At 50.6% G+C, this 22,270-nt stretch overlaps 1 protein-coding gene across 1 annotated transcript in view; it reads left to right on the forward strand.

Annotated features, from left to right (window-relative positions):
- JPH2 (junctophilin 2) overlaps positions 1-22,270 on the forward strand; it is a 58,816-nt gene that overhangs the window by 16,987 nt on the left and 19,559 nt on the right. Inside the window, exon 2 of the mRNA XM_087818545.1 lies at positions 3,146-3,935. Within this exon, the coding sequence (XP_087674671.1) occupies positions 3,146-3,935 (790 nt within the window). The remainder of the gene's footprint in view (positions 1-3,145; positions 3,936-22,270) is intronic.

Here is a 22,270-nt window from a genome sequence, read left to right on the forward strand (position 1 = left end):
GAGGGGAGCCCTGATGTCTTCCCCCTGGCTGCTATTCTATACAGAGGGGCCGCAAGCACCAGGCACCCTCCCCAACAAACTAAAGCTGAATTTCTGGTGAGGCCTAGGAAATCTGTAGTCTATTTTCAGAGCTTTTAAAGTGGCAGCCAGGGCTGAGAACCTTGGGCTAAGAGCATGAGCTCTGGGTGTCAGAAAGAGTTGTGTTTTGGATCCTGATTTCTCAGCTCTTAGACCTCTCCTGTGTACCAGCAGCACCATGAGACCCGCCTCACAGGATCTGAGAGGTTTAAGTGAGCCCTCGACACTGTGCATGGTCCTCAATGGGGCTCTTCATGGCAAAAGGCTGGGATTGGGTAGGAGTGGGGGCCTGAGCTGGAACAGCCTGTGCTGGGAGGGACCAGGCAGTGTGGAGTCATGTGGACATGCTGTCCCTCCCCTCCAGAGTCACAGTGCCCCAATTTCTAGAAGCCCTACATCTCAAAGTTAGGTCAACCCTCAGTGAGCTTCGTGTCCAACACATCATTGACTGATAGGGCAATGGAGGCCTTAAGAAGGGAAGAGAGCTGCTCAAGGTCACACAATGAGATGGAGTTTCTGGACAGGGTCAGCCAATCAGTCAGCAAATGTTTGTGGAGCACCTTTCTCTGCCAGGCACTGTTCCAGGTGCTGGGGATACATCGGAGAACAAAGCAGGAGAGATCCCTGCCCTCACGGAGCTTCCATTTTAACAGGAAGAGAAAAGCAATAAAGATAACAAATCCGTCATATGGTATGTTAGAAGGTGATAAATGCTAGAGAAAAAAAGTAAAAAGAGATTGGGGATGTCTGGGTGCTGTGGGGGTGCGGGCAGATTGCAGTTTTAAATAGGGTGGTCTTTGAGCAAAGACTTGATGGTTATCTGGAGGAAAAGAGATCCAGGCAGAGGAACAGCCCGTGCAAAGGCCCCAGTGGGACATGCCTGTGCAGTTGACCTGGGGATTCCCTTACCTGGTTGGCTGTTTCAGTTCCCCAGCCATCCGGGGCAGGAGGATTTATTGAGAAGCAGGCCATTTGGGATTTTTTTGGTTAACCAGGGGAAAGTATCAGCATGTGTTTAAAACAAAGGCTCTGGATCCCTCGTCCCCAACTCAGTGAACATTGTGTGCGGTACTGTTCTATATACTGGAGGCACGAAGGTGAAGGCAGAGAACTGGCTTTCAGTGGTGCTGCTGGGGTGAGAAAGACCGAGAAGGTGGAAGACGCGTGTGGGTGATGGGAGATGAGTTGGTGGTGGCTGTGTCACATCGGGGGGCATCCATCTCCAGGCTGACACATGGGGCTGTAGAGGGGAGGGGAAGGGGCTGAGGATGTATTTGGGGGGCAGGAAGGAGTCAGCAGGACATAGACGACAGTTATAAAAAGCAGATGATTCGATCACCCAGGGAGGATGGGGAGAAGGCTTTGGACAGAGGCCTGGGGAGCACAGCAGATCAGGATGGGGTGGAGCACGAAGACACTCTGTCAGCTTTGTATCGACCTCTTCATACAATTCAGGTGACCTCACACACCAGCACAACTTTGTAGAATCACATTATTACACACCTATCTTGTCTTTTTTGGTCTTTCAGAGATATTAGCTCATTTAAACCACAAACAACCCTATGAGGTAAGAGGCAATTATCTGTTCGACAGATGAGGAAGCTGAGGCACAGGGAGGTTAAGTCACTTGCTAAAGGTTACACTGCTAGTAATGGCAGAGGCAGGATTTGGACCCAGCAGTCTGGCTTCCGCTGTCTGCGCTCCTAACTGCTACTCTCGGCTGCCTTTTGTTCACATGGGGGCCCACTTGCAGAGCCTTCTGCTCAGGGGCTCACGGGCTCACTCACGGACACGCAAGGTCTCCTGGTACCCACAACTATCCTGCATACGCATGGTCTCAGCTTCACTAACGCCCACCCACTTACCCTAGAGTGTCTCCTCCTATTATGCTTTGTACTCAGATGACGTGAACACTCAGAACCTCTCACACCCATAATTTCACCTCCATAAGACCTTGGACACATCCTACTGTAGACATACTGCATTGCACACTCATGATCTCATATAGTCACATGGTCTTGCACAAATACACACTCCCCCATGCTCTCCAACACAGTCCCCTGCTTTCCCAACATTCATACGACTGCAAACTCAGTCTTATTCATTCGTGAGCTTGGACATTCACATCAACTTGCACACTAGCACGACCACGCACGTTTACCTCACATACTGACTGAGCCTTGCTTGCTGCGCAACTTTCCGGTGGTGCTGCTGGGGTGAGAAAGACCAAGAAGGTGGAAGACGCGTGTGGGTGATGGGAGATGAGTTGGTGGTGGCTCTGTCACATCGGGGGGGGGCATCCATCTCCAGGCTGACACGTGGGGCTGTCCTTACACACCCAAGACCTCGAACGCTCTCATAAGCTTATGTTATGTCTCATTATGACGTGCACGTGATCCTGGTCACCCTCTGTGCATAGGCTTCCTTGTGCATTCAAGATTCGTCATGTTCCCACTCCCTTGCACACCCCCACTAGTGCAAATATTCACATCACTGTACAAACTCAATGTCTTGCCTGCTCACTCGCACCTTCATTCTCTTGTGTGTGATTTAAAAGCTGGGCACACATTGAAATCCACACTCACAGTCTCACCTGCTCCTACAACTTCACACGTAAAATTGACCACCTCAGCCTTGCCTCATTTTCCACACTAAAGACCTCGGCATGTTTCCACCAACAGAAATCCTCACACCATGCAAACCCCTTCTGGCTTGGCCATTTGTGTCCCCGCACACTCGCTTAACCTCACTCCCAGGGCCTCACCTGCTTACACAACTTTGCACACTGACGCTCTGACTCACGCAACCTCATATCTCCCACACTTGTGACCTTGCCATGTTTCCACCGATGGAAATACACCATTGCTCCAACTCCTTGTGGCTTGTCCACTCACGTTCTCGCACGCTCGTGCCACCTCCCACCCTCAGAGCCTCGCCCGTTCTCATAACTTCGAACTCCGTGCCCCCCTGATGGCCTTGCCCACTCCTGCCCCGCCCACCCAGGTCGCTGCGCACACGCAGGGGCCCCGTCGTGCGCCCCACTGACGCGCCCTCTCCTCGCCCACAGGGACCTACCAAGGCCAGTTCACCAATGGCATGCGCCACGGCTACGGCGTGCGCCAGAGCGTGCCCTACGGGATGGCCGTGGTGGTGCGCTCGCCGCTGCGCACGTCGCTGTCGTCCCTGCGCAGCGAGCACAGCAACGGCACGGTGGCCCCGGACTCGCCCGCCTCGCCGGCCGCCGACGGCCCGCCGCTGCCCTCGCCCGCCATCCCGCGCGGGGGCTTCGCGCTCAGCCTGCTGGCCAACGCCGAGGCGGCGGCGCGCGCGGCGCGGCCCGGCGGCCTGTTCCAGCGGGGCGCGCTGCTGGGCAAGCTGCGGCGCGCCGAGTCGCGCGCGTCCCTGGGCAGCCAGCGCAGCCGGGTCAGCTTCCTCAAGAGCGACCTCAGCTCGGGCGCCAGCGACGCCGCGTCCACCGCCAGCCTGGGCGAGGGCGGCGAGGTCGCCGACGAGGCCGCGCCCTTCGAGGCCGACATCGATGCCACCACCACGGAGACCTACATGGGCGAGTGGAAGAACGACAAGCGCTCGGGCTTCGGCGTCAGCGAGCGCTCCAGCGGCCTCCGCTACGAGGGCGAGTGGCTGGACAACCTGCGCCACGGCTACGGCTGCACCACGCTGCCCGACGGCCACCGCGAGGAGGGCAAGTACCGGCACAACGTGCTGGTCAAAGGCACCAAGCGCCGCGTGCTGCCGCTCAAGAGCAACAAGGTCCGCCAGAAGGTGGAGCACAGCATGGAGGGCGCCCAGCGCGCCGCCGCCATAGCGCGCCAGAAGGCCGAGATCGCCGCCTCCAGGTAGGACCCGGTGCGCACGGGTGGGTGGCCCACTGAGGAACGGGCCCTGCGACCGGCCACCGAGGACGCCCTTCTCCAAGCCTGCTTCTGTTTCTTTTACCGGCAGGGCGTCCTCCATCACCTCTAGAGAGGTCATTGGAGGCACTTCAGGATCTGGTGTCACCTGTTCCTTCCCTGCCTCCCTCCCTCCCTCAGCTACTCCCATCCACCCATTTACCAACCCCTCCATACACTTAATCCTTTCATTCACCCAACCTTTTTGTTATCCACCTGAACAACCAACTCTTCATCAAACATCCGGCCTACCCGCCCACCCATTCCACTTTCTGTTTGTCCATCACCCATCCAGTCACCCAACCACCCAGATACCCATCCAACCACCCAGTCACCCATCGGTTCACCCAACCCCACCTAACTTCTCTACTACACACCTGAACAACCCCTCCATTCGCTCAGCCCCTCTGTCCATCTGAGCCAATCTCTATAACATCCATCTGACCAGTCGCCCGTTCACCCAACCATTTCTTCCACCTCCAGCCACCCAACCACCCAGGCATCTATCCAAACATCCGGACACCCTTCAACCACCCATCCGTCCCCTCATCTGCCAACCACCCACATTCACTCAGTTGCTTCCAAGGCACCCATCCTAATATCCAAACATGTTTCCATCCACAGAAACATCCACTTCCACTCACCCTGTCACCCAGCCATCCAACCATCCAACCATCCAACTAGCCAGCCATCCAGGCAGCCAGCCAGCCACCTCCATCACCCAACTGTACTTCCATCCAACAATCCATCCACACTGCCCTTTACTCAACCATGGCCACCTACCCATCTGCCAGCCCAGTGTCCATCCACCCACCTTCCCTCTGTATTCAGACCCCTTTATGTCTTTTCATTGTACTTCAGAAAAAACTCCAATGTTGTCTTTAAACGTTTATAGCGCCTACTGTGTGCATGGCCCTATTTTAAGTGGTTTGCAAATATTGACTCGTTCAGTCTCTTTGAGGACCTTATAAGATTGATACTATTTTTATTTCCAGTTTACGGATGAGCCAAGTGAGGCTCTGAGAGATAAGGTGACTTGTCCCCAATCACCCTTCATTATTTAGTTCCTACATTCCTGTTCAGCCTCATTTTCTACCATTCTGGACCCGGACCTGGCTTTTTTCGCTGTGTTAGTCATCCTGGCCTTATATCAATCTTCTTTGTCTCTCTGCCAGAGGGCTCTGTTTCCCGCTGGTTCCTCTGCCTGGGCTGCTCTTCTTTCCTCTTGCCCCTTGATTCCTACCTCTCCTTCAGAGCTCAGGTCAAGCTTGAACCACTTAAAGAGCTGATGAGGCCCAGCCCCCTGTCACAGGTCAACTATCACTCAGAAACACTGACATCTTAGCATGTCTTACAGCAGCTTTAGGCTGCTTACATAACTTATTTTTAACCTATCGCTTGTAGAGGGGGCCTTATGTGCCATTCATCATTCTGAGGTCTTTACATATATAAACCCATTCTGTCTTTAACAGATCTTGATGAGGTAGGCACTGTTGTTCCCTTTTTGCAAATGTGGAGTGAACTGCAGGGATAGCAGGGGGTGTGGCAGGACAGTGGTAAAGGCAGTTGCCTGACTGGTGCCTGTAGCAATCCCGCTGGTGGCTCTAAATGGCTGTGGCACTGTGGTCTTCAGTGTACAGCAAACCTAGGATCAAACCTTGGCTCTACCATCTTTTAGCTCAGAGACCCGGCAAATCAGTTTGCCTGTCTGAGCTTCAGTTTCCCCATCCGTGGCACCACCGCTTCTCAGTTGTATGTTCTTGGCCAAATCAGTATTTTTCTTCAACCTCAGTTGTGTCATTTATTAAAATGGGGTTGGTCTGAGGGTTGAGAAAGATGGGTGCAGGTCCAGTGGTTGGTTCACAGTCCTATCATGGGATGAGTTCCCTGGGAAGCTGACTTCGAGATGATTAGTGTGCAGAGAGTTTCTGGGGGGCGCTCTAAGGATCAACACTTGTGGGGAAGGGAGGGAAGTAGGATTGGGCAAAGGGAGACGGGCAGACCCCACAAAGGCTTTTTCCAACCACAGGGGTGTGCTGCAGTAGAGATGACCTTCAGAGTCGTCCCAAGTTGAGGTGAGGGAGCTGGATCTTTACATCCTCTTGGCTGGATGCAGGCTGCCCTCTGGAGAGGAGCACGACCTGAGGCTGGATGGTTCTCTTCAGCCAAGGGCAATCTCTGGACAGGGCTGACCGCCGGCAGCACTCTGAGCAGCTGGGGGCAGGGGAGTGTAGAAATAATGCCCTCAGTCCTGAAGGGGAAACTGGGTGGCACATGACAGTATCCACCACAGTGCTGGACACCTAGTAAAGGCTCAGTAAGTCTTATTTGTCATTGTTGTCATTCAGTGCTTTCATTTTACAGATGTGGAAACAGACCCAGAGAAGGAATGTAATATGGCCAAGACCACCTGGCAAGCAAGTGAGAGAACCAGGGCTTCAGCCCCTAGCTTTCTGATTCCAAAGCTCTAACCAGCACATCTTGGAATCTCTAAACTTCGTAAACTTAAATTGCTGTGAATGTGTGAGCAGTTAGTATCATTAAGATGGAAAGAAGGTATGGGTAATTTTCATAAGACTTCTTGATTAGGGGCAGGGCCAGGCTTATGACCAATTGATCATATAATTTGTGGTACAAAATGGACATTTTTATGAGTTATAAGGGGCATGTTTAAAAAGTAAAACATGTTGGAATAATTTTAGATTTACAGAAAAGTTTCAAAGATAGTACAGAAAGTTCCCACATACCCTCTGCCCAGTTTCCCGTTAACTTCTTATATGACCATAATACATTTGTGAAAGCCAATTTGTGTGTTACTATTAACTAAACTCCAGACTTAGTTTGAATATTTCTAGTTTTTCCACTGGTGTCCTTTTCTGTTCCAGGATCTCATATTGCATTTAGTTGTCAAGTCTTCATATGTATATTTATTTATTTAAAATTTATCTTTATTGTTGAAAGTATTACAGGTGTCCCATTTTTTTTCACCCCCAATTAACCCCCTCCACCTCGCTCCCACCCTCTCCCCAGGCCTTCACCCCATTATTGACTGTGTCCGTGGGTGATGCACATATGCATATAACTTCTTTGGTTAATCTCTTCCCACCCTCCACCCTCCTTCCCTCTTCCCTCTGAAATATGATTGTCTGTTGCATGTGTCAATGTCTCTGGATCTATTTAGTTCATCAGATTCTTTTGTTCATTAGCTTCTTGTTAAAGAAGACACTTCAACATTTCCTGCAGTGCTGGTTTGGTGGTGATGAACTCCTTTCGCTTTTCCTTGTCTGAGAAGTTCTTTATCTGACCTTCAATTCTAAATGATAGCTCTGTTGGGTAGAGTAATCTTGGTTGTAGTTCCATGTTTTTCATCACTTTGAATATTTCTTGCCACTCCCTTCTGGCCTGCAAAGTTTCTGTTGAGAAATCAGCTGACAGTCGTATGGGTGCCCCCTTGTAGGTAACTATTTTTCTCTTGCTGCTTTTAAGATTCTCTCTTTGTCTTTAACCCTTGGCATTTTAATTGTGATGTGTCCTGCTGTGGGCCTCTTTGGGTTCCTCTTGTTTGGGACCCTCTGTGCTTCCTGGACTTATAAGTCGATTTCTTTCCCCAGGTAGGGGAAGTTTTCTGTCATTATTTTTTCAAATAGGTTTTCAATTTCTTGCTCTCTTTCCTCTTCTTCTGGCATCCCAATAATATGAATGTTTGGCCTCTTGAAGTTGTCCCAGAGGCTGCTTACACTGTCTTCATATTTCTGGATTCTTTCTTCTTTTTGCTCTTCTGGTTGGGTGTCCTCTACTCTATTGTTTGTTTCCCTGTAAATTATTCTTCATTTCAGTTCATGTAGCCTTCATTTCAAATTGGTACTTTATTATGTTATCGATTTTCTCAGTTATTTCCCTAATAGTCTGCTTAAGCATTCTTATAACCATTATTCTGAACTCTGTATCTATTAGCTTGCTTGGATCTATTTCATTTAGTTCCTCTTCTAGAGATTTCTTCTGTTCTTTCCTTTGTGACATGTTTCTTTGCCTCCGCATTTTGGCTGCTTCCAGGTGTTTGTTTCTATGTATCAGGTAGAGCTGCTACGTCTCCTGGAATTTATAGAGTGGCTTTGTGTAGTAGGTGTCCTGTAGGGTCCAGTGGCTCAGCTTCCCCAGTCACCTGAGCTGGGCCTTCTAGGTGCTCCCCTGTGTGGACTGTGTACACTGTCTTGTTGTAGTTGAGCCTTGATTGCTGTTGGCATCCCTGGGAGGAATTGACCCCCTGGCCAATCAGATGTGAGGACCAGCTGCAACTACATCGAAAGAGCTGCTGTGCTGGAGACACCCCTGTGGAGCAGGATTTACTTCAGTGGGGCTTTGGTGTTCACCAAGTGTGCCACTTGAGTGTGTCACTCATGGATGTGGTAGGGTTGTAATCCAGTGTGGTTGAGTCTGACCACCAGGTGCACTGTCTCTGGGGCCTCCGGGGAGGTGCAAAGTCAGCCTCTGCCAGTGCCTTGCTCAGGGCCACCCAGCATGAGCTACACAGGCCTGGGGCCACTTATCAAGCCATATGTGGCCCGCTGCTGCTTGTTTGAGAGATTTTAGAAAAGTTCTAAGCATGAGGCTCTAGAGTCCACTTGCACAGAAAAGCTCCTGGAAATGGCCTGGATGAGCTTGCAGGTGGGGAGGGGCGGGGCCTCCGGGAATCACGGGGCGGGGCCAAAGGTGTGAGTCAGGTGCTGGGGATTCAAATATGGTGCCTGCCTGCTGGCTGTGTTCCGGGAGGACTCGCCAAAGGAGCCATGGCCTCTGCCAGCCCTTCTGCCTGGGAGGAAGCTGCCTCTCCACCTCTCGCCTGGATTTCAGGGAGGTTAGTTCCTCCCTGAGTGTCCCGGGTCCTTTCAGGCTGCTGCCCGGCGCTGGGCTCAGAGGGAGCGTCCGAGTGAGTCGGTGCCGGGCCCTTTAAGAGGAGCTGCTGGGGCTCCCACAGTCTCTGAGACCCTCAGCGACAGTCCCCGCTGGTTTCACAGCCGGAAGCTGTGGGGACTTCTCTTCTTGAACCTGGAGCCCTGGGCTGGGGGCCTGCTGTGGGGCTGGGACCCCTCGCTCCTCCGGGAAACCCCCACCGCCGAGATTCCCTCCCGGGTTTACCCCGCAGCACTGGGTGTGGGCCTGTGGCAGCGTCTCTGCGATTCAGCCCCGATCCCCCAGCGTCTCCGCCCCTCCTCCCGGTCTCGGTGCTTCTTCAGGTCCCTGGTTGTGGGGCTTCTGTTCAGCCAGATTTCAGGAGGCTCTGAGTGATGGTGGTTCTGTGTTTTAGTTGTGATTTTGATGTGGTTGCGGGAGGCGGCGGGTGCAGCGGTTCCCTGCACTGCTGTCTTGTTTCCTCCACTACCTAGATGTCAAGTCTTCTTAGTGTCCTCTGGTCTGTGACAGTTTCTCAGTCTTTCTGTTTTTTCATGACCTTGACGGTTTCGAGGAATACTAGTCACGTATTTTGAGAATGTCCCTCAATGCTTTTCTCATAATTAGATGGAGGTTATAGGTTTAGGGGAAGAACCAAAGTGCCCTTCTCATCACATCCTACCAGGAGCACGTGATTTCAACATGATTTATCCCAGGAGATGCTGACTTTGATCACTTGGTTAAGGTGGTGTCTGCCAGGCTTTTCTCCTATAAGTTACCATTTCCTTTCCAATTCCTTTTCTTTGGAATACATTAAGTTCAGCCCATACTGGAGAAGGAGAAGGTTCTTGAGTTAAGCTCCAGAGGGCGGAGTGTCAATATATATTATTTGGAATTCTTCTGTAGCGCAGATTTGTCCCTTCTTCTAAACTGGATGTTTTAAATTATGCTAAGTTATGTAGTTACAACAGGCATAAGCAAGGACTGTCCTGGAAACACCCTGGGACACTGGGGAGCTTAGAGTAGATGAGATTGTAGGCTCTCTCTTTTCTTCTTTTTAAATATGATTTTTTGTTGATTTGAGAGAGAGGAAGGGGGAGAAACACTGATGAGAGAGAATCATCGATCGGCTGCCTCCTGTGTGCCCCCTACTGGGGATCAAGCTAGAACCCCCGACGTGTGCCCTGACCAGAAATTGAACAGGTGACCTCTTTGTTCATGGGTCGATGCTCAACCACTGAGCCACGCTGGCCAGGCAAGATCATAGGCTCTTGATTCTAAAAGCCGTGAGTTGGAATTCTGGCCTTTCTACTGAAGAGCTCTGTGACCTGGTCCAAGCTGCTTCACCACTCTGAGCGCTGGATTCTCTTTCCTCCAAGTGCTGTTTTGAGGAATAGATGAGCTAATGCCTGGCACAGAGCAGCCAGCGGTGAAAGCAGTCATTGTCATCATCTAACGTGATTGATTTTAAAAGGGAGGAAAGGAAGCTTGGGGACAAGGAGGGACTTCCCCAAGCTCTCACCTGTTAGGGGCAAAAATCTTGCTCCTCTCTGCCCCTTTGCTTTCCCTGCCCTCCTGCCCTTGAATGTGGAGGTGTTGAGCTCTGTCTGAGAAGGCTGCCAGGCCCAAGTCTCCAAAGTGAGAAGGTGGTGTCCAGCTCCCTCCACACGGTGCTGCCAAGAGGGGAGTGCAGGGGACATTTGGATTCCTCGTGTGTCTGAGGAATGTGTCCTGTGTGCCCATGGGGTTGGTGCCATGCAGGGGGCGGCTGCCTGGCTCCTTTTAAGCTCAGATGAATTTCCAATTAAGGGAATCTGTGGGTTAGAAGGAAAGCAGCATTGTTTCCCTCCTGGGGGCTTTGGTAAGTAACTGGGCCACAGAGAAACAGAAAGCTTACCCTGCAGCCAGCAGCCTCCTGGGCCCAGGCAGGCCCGGGTGTCTCTCCATTGTGACATCAGGCTCCTTGTCCCGGGCTTATCTGGAACTTGTCAGCTCAGAATCTAGGATCAAGGCAGCTTTCCCAGAGGGAAGGGAGAAAGCTGAGACGTTTCTTTCCCCTAAGATGGCCTATGGCTTGAAAAAGATTCTAGACGTGCAGTATCCAGTATGGTAGCCACTAGCCATTTGTGGCTGTTGAGCTCTTGAAATGTGGCCGATCTGAACTGAGATGTGCTTTTTTTTCTTTTTTTTTTTCTTTTTTTAAATATATCTTTATTGATTTCAGAGAGAGGAAGGGAGAGGGAGAGAGAGATAGAAACATCAATGGTGAGAGAGTCATTGATCAGCTGCCTCCTGCAGGCCCCTGACTGGGGATCAAGCCCGCAACCCGGGCATGTGCCCTGACTGGGAATCGAACCCCGATCGCCTGGATCCTAGGTCGACACTCAACCACTGAGCCACGCCCGGCCGGACCTGAGATGTGCTTTAACTGTGAAACAGACAGTGGATTCCACAGACTTAGTAAGAAAAGAATATAAAGTAACCCACTAATCATTTTTTATATTGATTACATGTTGAAATGAATATATTTTAGATATATTGGGTTAGATAAAATGTATTGTATAATTAATTGCACCTGTTTCTTTTCACTTTTTGAATGTGACTACTAGAAACATTTTAAATTACATGTGTGACTCACATTATATTTTTATTGGACAGTGTTGTTGCTCTAGACCCATTCAGGCCCCTAGGAGATAGTCCAACCCCTTCCCTGACCAGATGGAGAAACTGAGGCCCAGAAAGGGACAAAGCGGTACCCAGAGCCACTAAGTGGCGGACAGGGAACTAAGCCTCCTGACTTCTGATTTTGTAGCTAAGAACCCTTTTTGTAATACCTTTTAAGGTCATAAGTACTGAGCCGTGGAGGGAAGCTGGGATGTTTGGAAAGGTGTCTAAACTTTTCTGGTTGTCATGCCAACACCCTGATGAATGGCTCCCATCCAGAAGGAGCATAGTGAGTGGCTGAGAGTGGGGCTTTGGCTCTGCCTCTCGCTTACTGCATCTTGTCTTCTCTCCAGACTTCAATTCTCTCATCTCTGAAAGGAGAATAGTGGTCTCTGCCTTGAAGTGTTTCCACAAGAGTTAAATCGGAGACTGTATATGAAGCCTCCGCTCAGGGCTGGGGGCTGGAAGCAGGAAGAGCTCAGTAAATGTGGGCTATGGTGGTCATTGTCTGTGTTCTTGTCCCTGTGTCCCCCAGCAGAGACAGGGGCTGGCCTGCGGGAGCCCTCAGCTGCCCCAGGGAGTGAGGTTTGGAACATTTCAGGTTTGGTACCGGGGTGGCGTCAGTGTGGCCCTGAGGACAGGGCACCCTGAACTGGCCTGTCTTCTGCTTCTCCACCTCCGCATGTCCATCTCCTCCCCGCCCAGCCCTGGAAATTCCTAAGTTTAGTGCAGGGTCAGAGCTGGCTTTGTGAGTTAGTGGGAAGTGCCTTTCTCAGGCGAACAGGAGCCCGTGTGGTACAGTAGCAAAGGCTTGGACTGTGGAGTTGAACAGACCCGGGTTTGAATCTGGATTCAACTTATTGTAAGCTGTGTGACCTTAGGCCAGTTACCTCCCCTCTCTGGGCCTCACTTTCCTCTTTATTCCTCCAATGGGAATTACGTTAATTCTTCTTTCAAAGTATGGCTACCGAGTAAAAGAAATAGCCCATGTAAAGGGCCTGTGCTTTGAAGGTGTGCAAGGAGGTAGAAGCTGTTCTTATGAATCCTGTGTTGTTCTATACTGATTGAAGTGTTTCCCTGGAGAATGAAATCACCCTGAGGAAAGGCCCTGTTTTCTCTCACGGTCCCTGCAATTATTTTCCAAACTGGCATCTTCTGCACAATCCCTGCTTTTGCTACATCCATATATCACCTCTACTTACCATTTTTTTGTACTTAACTGTTTTAATCTTTGTCTTTAAATCAACTTAGTTAAAAATATGTGCATTTATTGAAAAGGAAAGCCTGGCTCAGTGATTGAGCATTGACCTATGAACCAGGAGGTAAAGGTTCGATTCCTGGTAAGGGCACATGCCCGGGTTGTGGGCTTGATCCCAGTCGGGGACGTGCAGGAGGCAGCCGATCAATGATGACTCTCTCATCATTGATGCTTCTATTTCTCCATCTCCCTTCCTCTCTCTGAAATCAATAAAAACATTTTAAAAGAAGATTGAAAGAATAGGTAGGAAGCAGATCTTTAAAAAAAAAAAAAGGAAGAAAGAAAGGAAAGGAAGGCTTTTGAGTCATTGGTCAGAGTGGGAGACCCATATCCCGAGAAGCTGGGAGGGAAATGTAACGATTTTATTCAAATCTGAGGCCAACCGCTTAATGCCAAAGGTGCTGAGCTTGAAGTCTGCTTTCTTTTTGCCTAAAAGAGACATTGGCCAGATATTGGCAGGTGTGAAAGACCTGTTGGCACCTGACCAAGGTTTGCCCTTGACTCACAGAAGAACGGACCTGGTGCTGTTTCGACCTGTGACTTTGCACTGTCAGCACTCATTTCCAGCACCGCCAGACTATGCAGACCACCTGGGGGAAGAGGGCCTGGCCCTGGACTAGGTCTGAGGGCAGGTCTTGGTAATCGCCCATGTTTGAGCCTGTTTCTTTAGTTTTATGTAATAAACATCCGTATAGTCCTTATTTCTGGGTTCCAGGCAGGATTCTAAGTACCTTACATATAATAACTTAGTTAATCCTCCAAACAGTCCTGAGGAAGGTACTCTTATTCCCATTTTACAGATGAGGAAACTGATGCATAGACAGGTTAAGTATCTCAAACAAGGGCATTCAGCCGAGTAGTGGCAGAGCTAGGAGTTGAGACCCCAGAGCCAGGAGACCTGGTTCTAGAATGCTCTTAACCACAATCTGACATTTTCTTTCACAGACTTTCATGAGCACTCACTCTGTGCCAGGCTTGTGCTGGGGCATTGGGCACCGGTGGATCAGTGTGGTCAGCATCCTCACTCCCAGCTTAGTGGCGAAGACAGATAGGGATGGGACACCGTCAGTGGGGGGTTAGAGGGAGGCGTGAGCAGAGTAACTAACTGCCCCAGGGGTGGTCTGGCAAAGCGCCTGGGTGGTGGGTGATGCTGGTTGAGAATTTGCCTATTGGAGAAGAGGGAGAGAAAGGTCGCACCAGGTAGAGGCATGGAGGTAGGAACCTGTGTGGTGTATTTTGGGAGCAGTGAGTCATTGGGAGTACTGGAGTGTGTGGGGAAAGAGATTAGAGATGAGGCTGGGAAGGCAGCCTGGGGGGAGGCTAGGACGGGCTTTGAATGCCAGGGTAAGGAGCTTCAAATTTACTATGTGGCCGGCACTATTCGAAGTGCTTAGCTGAGTACACGTACCTAATTCTGACTGCGGCACATAGAGATTTTGTTTTTTAACATGGCCCAAACCACACAGCTAGTAAATGCTAGAACTGAGAGTCTGGCCCCAGAGTTTATGTTCCTTAGCCACTGCGCTGTTCTGCCACCCAGATTTAGTGAGCGTCTCTCTTTCTCTGTTTTATTATTTTTTACATTGTTCAGAACAACATAGTTGTTCAACTTTAAGGAAATTCAGAATGATAAAAGATAAAAAGTAACAAACCCCCTCTCCTATCTCCACCTGAGTTGAACCTCCGACGTAGCCAATGTTGACAGCACTCTCCATGTACCGATTCTGCTCCCCTCAGCACACACAACTGGTGCCCCCTTCCTTATGTTCTTCAGCTTGCTGCTTTGACTTCGTGTGTTTTGAGATCTTTTCACCTTCCACACATAGATCTGCCTTATTCTTTTCAATCGCTGCATAATATTCCATAGTTTGGATGTCCCTTGGTTTATTTAAACAGATCCCTGTTGATGGTTACAAATGAGGCTTCAGTGAACATCTTGCTCATATTCTTGTTTACGGAGCTGGTTAAAGGGACGGCTCGGCCAGACACCTTATCTAATCAGACACCTTCAAGCGTCATTGGAACTCATTGGAAATATAGTGCCAGTTAACCCAGGCCTTTGCAAGGGACTGACTCCTGACACTCAGTAGATGCTCAATAGGTATTTAAGAGTAACTGTTGCAAGGGGTGCAAATTATTTGCCTGCTTCGGAGGGGAGGGTCATGTCTTGGCCCATCCCTGCTTGCATAGACCTACATTTATGGGTTAAATTTCTAAAAATGGAATTGCTGAGTCAGAATGAATGTGCATTTTAATTTTTATCAGAACCCCAGTTAACCTCCAAAGGGTAGCACCTAATTTATACTCTATCCCTGTACCACCAATGGTGTACAAGAGGGCGGCCTTCTTCACACCCTCGACAGTACCACGTGTCATCAGTCTTTCATTTTCGCCAAATTGTTTGAGAGCAGTTAGGTGTTCCATGAGCACAGTCACCATCGTTCACTGCCCAGGGCCATAGAGGCAAAAGTTTGCTCTTGCTCTTTCCGTTTCTGGTTCTCATCCTGAGATTCCTGGAGATGGGGTTCCACGGCTGCGTTAAACTCCCCGGGGACAGCCTTGAATTGTTGGACAGGCCCCCCATCCCGGACTCCTGCCCTCCATCGCATCCCTGCTCCGAGAATTGCCAGATTGACAGAATTCCTTTGCTGCCAGAGACTGGAGACTGGGGTGAGTGGAATGTCCTGTGTTGTCAGAACCAGACTCTCATGACATTCTCGAGGCAGCTGTGACTCCTCCGTCGGCCTCTGAGCTGAGTGGTCTGGGGAGAGAGAGAAGAGCTCACCTGGGTCCCTGGCAGCCAGGAGAAGTTCCAGTACAGGGACAATGTGTAGAAGGGAGCCAGGCCTTCCAAGCTTGGGTAGTGGAGAACCAGAGGAAAGGCATCGAAAGCTCCCATCAGCCCCCAGAAAAAGCCGGTCAGAGCCAAAAGGCACCTTCGGGAGGATGCAGCCCAATGTGCCCATTTCACAGCTGGAGAAACTAAGGCCTAGAAAGGACCAGTGACTCAGGGTCAGATCTGAGAGAGGAGTGTGGCCGGAGGGTTCTAGTGGAACCTCAGCTGGCTTCTGGGTCACATTGAATCAATCAGCTAGGAAGGGGACAGGGCTCTGGGAGGTGGAAAGGAATGTTTTTCTCTCTCCCGCCCCCCAGCGCTCTATGAGATGTGCTTACTGTCCAGTTCCCAAACCTTTCCAGTTTGACTTTTTAGCCTAAATAACAGTTAGAAAATAAGCCAACAGCCAGCAACTTGGGGAGAAAAATGCCCTTTTCCCCCAACGCAAGGGTTTCTCACGTCTCAGTGAAAGGTCCAACCACATGAAGCCAGTGCTTGGCTCGAGCAGTGTCAGGGACTCGGGTCAAACACCAGGACTGTCCAGACAGAGATGTTAGACTAACGGTCATAATGAGAATGGGAGTGGCTGCCGCAGGGTAAGGGCTTCAGGGCTCAGACTCACGGTCACGCTCTCTGGGTTCTTTCTAGTCCTGGACACTTGCTGGTTTCGGGGGCAAGTGACATTCCCTTCAACTTTCTGTACCCCCATTTCACCATCTCTAAGGTGGGGTCACACAAGAGCCCGCCTTGTGGGGCATATGAGAAGATCAAGTGCCTTGGACAATGCCTGGCACAGCTCAGTGCCCAGTTCTCACCCCCCAGTGCCAGGCTCTTTGTTAATTCCCTATATTGCATCATCTCATTTAATTCTCACGAGGGAGGTGCCATTTATTATATTAACCCATTCCACAGGTGAGGAAACTAGCTCTGAGTCCCAAAATAACTGGAACAGCAAGGCTTCATGCTCACTGTCGGAAGCGAAAGTCTGAGCTCTAACATTTCATGCCACTCTCCTGCCTTGACCATGGCACGTGGCCATACTTTTTTGTATGGCAGAGCTGTTGAGAGCATAGGCTGGGGAGACCAAGAAATTGAGGTACAAATTTCGCTCTGTTGCTCGCCGGCTGTATGTCCCTGGTCTTCTCTGAGCCTCACTTTCCTCACCTGTAGAATGGGGCAGTAACAGCCTTGCCTCCCAGATATGGTAAGGGCTAAATGAGATGATGTGTGTAGGGGACTTTGCATGGTCTTCATGCTCAGGGGGTGCCTTGGCCAGTTTTATCATCATTCTTCTTACCTCGAGACTCAGTGGGTAAGAGAGGCCAGCAGGCTCCTCCTCCAAGCTTCATCTTCCCCCAGTGTCATCCGTTTTGCACCCCTGGGTTTCCAAAGCCCAGTCTAACTTCCACTTGACTTCCTAAGTGCATACCAGTGAGTCGCTGCCATTGGGAGAGGAGTTAAAAATAAAGCCTGGCCTTCAAATCCTTCAAGTAAACACCCAGCTCTCTAAAAATAGCTCCTTTGCCACAGGTCTCTGGAGCCAGGCTGGTTTGAGGGATGGAACTTGGCAAGGCTGGTTGTCACAGCCAGACAGGCCCCAGGCCAGGTGTCCATGTCACCCCACCTGGCCGCCGAGCCTCTGGTCCTGAGGGGAACCAAGTGCCCCTTACTGGTCTCCAGCCTCTTTTCTGTCTCTCCTGCCACCAGCCCCTCTCGCCACACCATTGTCAGGGCCCCTCCTCAGCTCTTCACTCCTCTTCCTGCCCCATACTCTCCACACAACAGTGGAGTGAGCTTTTCAAAATGTAAGCCTGACCATGCCACGCCGGTAAGCAGAACTTTCATGGGCTCTTTAGTTTGGATTTTCTGAAAGCAGAGCCTGAGACAGATTTGGGTACAGGTAAGTTGATTTGGGGAGGTGATGCTAGGAAGGAGGAGGTGAGAGGAAGTGAGTGGGTAGAATGAGACAGGCGAGAAGGAAAAGCCAATATAAATGGTTGTTGAGTCATCACTGCAGGCCAGAGGCTGGGACCTCGGCACAGAACACCCCCTGGATTGTACACCTGGGGAATGGGGTTGGTGCGCAAAGCATTATCCACTGGCTCCAGTACCCCATTCACTGAAGATTTCTCCTGGGGGCATAAATCCCCCTGTACTTACAGGGGTGCTTGCAGTCAGGTGGGGATGAAGGGGCCTCTCACAGCATCAGAGCAGGCCCTGGGCAGAAAGCTGAAAACTGTCTGGGACACTGACAGTGCCAGGGGAGCTGTCCTCCACAGCCGTGGGTGAAGGAACTTCAGCTGCCGTTCCTTCACAGGGCCATTCTCTTTTCTGCCCCTGGTCCTTGGCACATGCTGTTCCATTTGCCGGAAATGCCCCTCCTTCCTTACTCTTCATCTTGCTGACACCTTCTGGTTCGTCAGGCCTCACCCAGCTCAAATGTTCCTTCTTTGGGGAAGCTCTGAGCTCCCATCGAATCTGGGTTCCCTGTTCTGCATGTCCGCGGTACCCTGCCTCAACTGCCACCTCCCCCCATTGTCCTTACTCGCTCCGTTTTCCTGTTTGGTTGTCACTACGTGAGGATAGGGACCTTGTCTGTCGTGTTCACTGCCAGGTGCCAGCACCCAGCACATATGTGAGGCTCAGGAAGCATTGCTGACTGACTAGTATTAGGTCTCAACCATCTCACAATGGGAGGCACCTTCTATTTAACTCATTTAAGCCTTCAAATGCATTCAACAAATATTTATTGAGTGCCTACTATGTGCTAGGTTGTGTTCTAGGCTCTTGGGGAAGAAAACCTAAAGATGCTGACCTGCGTGGAATATATATTCTAGCTGGGGACGTAGCACAGCAGACATAATAAATTACAGAGCAAATTGCCTCTTTATTTTTTTAAATTGTTTTAAATTGATTGATTTCAGAGAAGGAGAGAGATTTGTTGTTCCATTTATTTATGCACTCATTAGTTGATTCTTGTATGTGCCCTGACCAGGGATGGACCCGCAACCTTGGTGTATCAGGTGCTCTAACCAGCTGAGTTACCCGGCTAAGGCTGCAATTTGCCTCTTTGAGTAAGTGGCCAGGGTAAGCCTCGTTAAGAAAGTGACGTGAAGGAGTTGAAAGAGCTAGCCAAGGGGATGGCTGGGGGAAGAGCAGCCCAACAGAGGGCAGAGCAAGGAGAAAGCTCCAAGGTGGCCACGTGCCTGGCATGCTCTAGGAACAGCAAGGAGGCCAGCGTGGCTGATGTGGGCTCAGAGAAGAGGCCAGAGAGAGCTTGGGGTGGGGACAGGTCACTATGCCAGTATGGGAGCCGCTAGCCACATGGGGTAACTTAAATAGAAATTGATTGAAATGAAATAAATTAAAAGTTCCATTCTGTAGCTGCAGTAGCCACATGTCAAGTGCCTGCAGCCTCCGTATTGGACCGCACAGATATAGACCATTTCCCTCATTGCTCAAAGTCCTAGCGGACATGCCTTAGCCGGGCCCTGCGGGTCACTCATTGTAGGGCAGCAACCTTGCCCACGCATAACTGGGCACACATCCTGGGGTCCTTTCCTCACCTCGCAAAGTGGGTATGATTAAAGCATGCAAGGCCATTTGGTCCAGCCCCAGACAATGTCAGAATGCCTTTCCCAGCGCCCTTGCCAAACAGCCCTGCAGTCACCGCTTCTATATCCCTAGGCGTGGGAGACTCACCACCTCAAGACAGTCCAGGCCGACTTGCACAGCTTTGACTTTTGGATTTGCTAAAACCAGAAGAATGTTCTGCCTCTTTGTAGCTTCTAAACATTGGTCCCAGTTCTACCCCCTGGGACTGTGTCGTTAGAACTGTGGTCAGCTGCAGGTGACGGAACCTGCCCATGGTGTCTTAGCCACTGGGATGATCTTCTCATAAGAAGATCAGAGAGGCAGCTCCAGGATGCCCTCAGGGACCCACCTCCACCTGTCTCTTCCTTCTGTCCTCCTTAGCGTGTGGCTTCTGCTCGTTGGCCCAGAGATGGCCCCTGTATCCCTGGCTTCACCTCTGTATTCCAGGGCAGAAGTCGAAATGCAGCAGCTTCTCTTCATGGGGAGTAAAGCCCACCCAGGAGTTTATATCTCATTTTCCAGAATGGGCCACATGGGCTTCCTTAGATGCAGACAGGTGAGTGTTTTTAGCGGAACGCAACGCTTTCCTAAACAAGGTTAGGCTTCTGTTAGTGGGCAAGAAGAAGAGAATGGATGTTTGGTGAGCAGCTAGCGATGTCTGTCCCAGATGTCCCTGCAGAGAGGTGAAGCCTGTGATCTTAGCAGCCCCAAGAGTCTTCTCTGGTCTAGACATCTCCAATCCCTTCCCTCAGTCTTCGTTTTCACGTCTCGCCACTTTCTCCACTTTCCAGTTGGAGAAACCGAGGCACAGACATCATTTACTGATCAAGAGTACAGGTCTGGGGGTTGGACAACACCAGTTCATTTGGCAAGTCCCTCCCCTGAGCCTCAGTTTCCCAAAAGGTGGCATATGGTAGAAATTAGTATAGTACTTGCTGCTGAGGGTGTTGTGAGGGCGAAATGAGAAGCCCACGAAAGGTACTAACCACGTGGCCTGGTGCATGGTAATCAGCTACTCAATAGTGGCAGTTGTCATTTTTATTATAACTATTATTGTTCTTACTTCATCTGTTCCTTCTGGTGTTGACAACTCTGCTGGGAGAGCCGAGGTGTTTCCATAATCCCAGCAGTCACCGCTGGGAGAGCCTCTCTCGTTCCGTGGAGAAGGGGTGTGGACTGGGACCACAGGTGGGAGGGAGGGATCCATCTCCAAGGCCACTTGGGCCATGCCACATCCTATCACATTACTGCTGAAGTGCTATTCCCATCAGTCTGGCCTGTGAAACCCTATCTGGGAAGGGGTGCTACCGCAAGGTCACGGCAGTCTGCTGCCAAAACTGTAACCCCACAGGGGGTTGCTGTGGCCTTGCCAGGAGCCTGGCCAAGGGTGGGGTCCCTGAGCTCTGACCCACCAGGGAGAGGGTCACAAATGCCACACAGTGGGTCCTCCAGGAGGGAATTTGTCAGAGGCTAACCTGGGGTAGTCCCCGGGCTCCAGACCTGCAAAATTCTTCCCTAGACAAGCATCGTGTGGCAGAAAAGCCTCCCAGGAGCCCTAATTATTTCTTCCTTTAGTTTTTAAATACGTTTTGTTTTGTTTGTATTGATTTTTAGAGAGAGAGGAAGGGAGAGGAAGATAGAAGCACTGATGAGCCCAGGCCCGTTTGGCTCAGTGGTTAGAGCGTCGCCCGCGGACTGAAGGGTCTCGGGTTCAGTTCCGGTCAAGGGCACGAACCTCGGTTGCAGGCTCCGTCCCCAGCGCCAGTCGCGGCGTGTGTGGGAGACAGCCAATCGACGTGTCTCTCTCACATCGATGTTTCTCTCTCTCTCCCCCTTCCACTCTCTCTGAAAAGCAATGGAAAAAATACCCTCAGATGCGGATAAAAAACAAACAACTTCCTGCACGCCCCCTGCTGGGGATGGAGCCCGCAACCCGGGCACGGGCCCTGACTGGGAATCGAACCTGAGACCTCTTGGAGCACGGCCGACTCTCAACCACTGAGCAGCACGGGCCGGGCTCTTCCTTTAGTTTTTAATAGGTTACATGCTCAGATGGTTTCAAACCCCAGTTATAAAAATGTAAAGTCCGACTGCTTGTCCTGACCTCCCCTTGTTGCCACCTACTCACCCCACAGGCAACCATTATTTGCAGCTTCTTTCCTCCCAAAGTTACTTTATGCCTGTATGAAGGTGGACCTTAATAGGAAATTGTTAATATTTGACCATGTTTGACTTCCAAAATGTAAACTTCATACAGTTCCACCTGAAATAAGCAAATGCGCATTTAGATGCCAACTTCCCTCTTTCATACATAAAAGGCGGCATATTAAACATACTGTTCTGAATCCGGCCTTTTTCTCTTCACTGTGTAGACTTCAGAGATCTTTCCATATCTTTCCAAATGAAGGACCTCACCAGTTTTTAACACCTGCATAGTATTCCGTATACACATAATTCAGCTACTGAGGCCTGTGTTGTGGAACAGGATTGCTTGGGTAGTTTCCAGAATTGAGCTCTGTTAGAAAAAACTGTGGATTAGTGTGTTTCTAGGACAAATTCCCTGAAGTGCAGTTACTGATCCGAGGCTGTCTATAGCAGTTGTCCTTTTCCGTCATCCGCTCCACGGTGTGTGAGGGTGAGAAGGCCTCTGTCACAGAGTGCTGAATGGCCTTGGGCAAGTGCCTGCCCTCGAAGGGTCTCCGTTTCCTGGGGCACTGAGCTCCCTTTGCCTTGTCCTTGGGGAAATAGTTGTCCCAGACTCACCTCCTTGCTCGGCCTTTCCCACGCCCCAGCCATGTGCAGCTACTGTTGTCATGGCTTCTTTGGGAGATGACTTCAGCCCCAATGGAGGCCAAAGCATCCCAGGGACGTCGGCGTGGAAGAGCAGACAGAGGAGGACCAGCGTGGGCAAAGGCACAGAGATGTGACAGCGTAGGGTAAGGCCGAGTTCCCAGATGCCAGTCGCTGATGTACCTTCCTGAGCCATACCCTATCCATGTAACGTCTGGGTTATTATTTCCTTACTATTTAAAAATACTT

Source organism: Miniopterus natalensis, chromosome 7 (assembly GCF_054644295.1).
Source record: "Miniopterus natalensis isolate mMinNat1 chromosome 7, mMinNat1.hap1, whole genome shotgun sequence".
NCBI lineage: Eukaryota > Metazoa > Chordata > Mammalia > Chiroptera > Miniopteridae > Miniopterus > Miniopterus natalensis.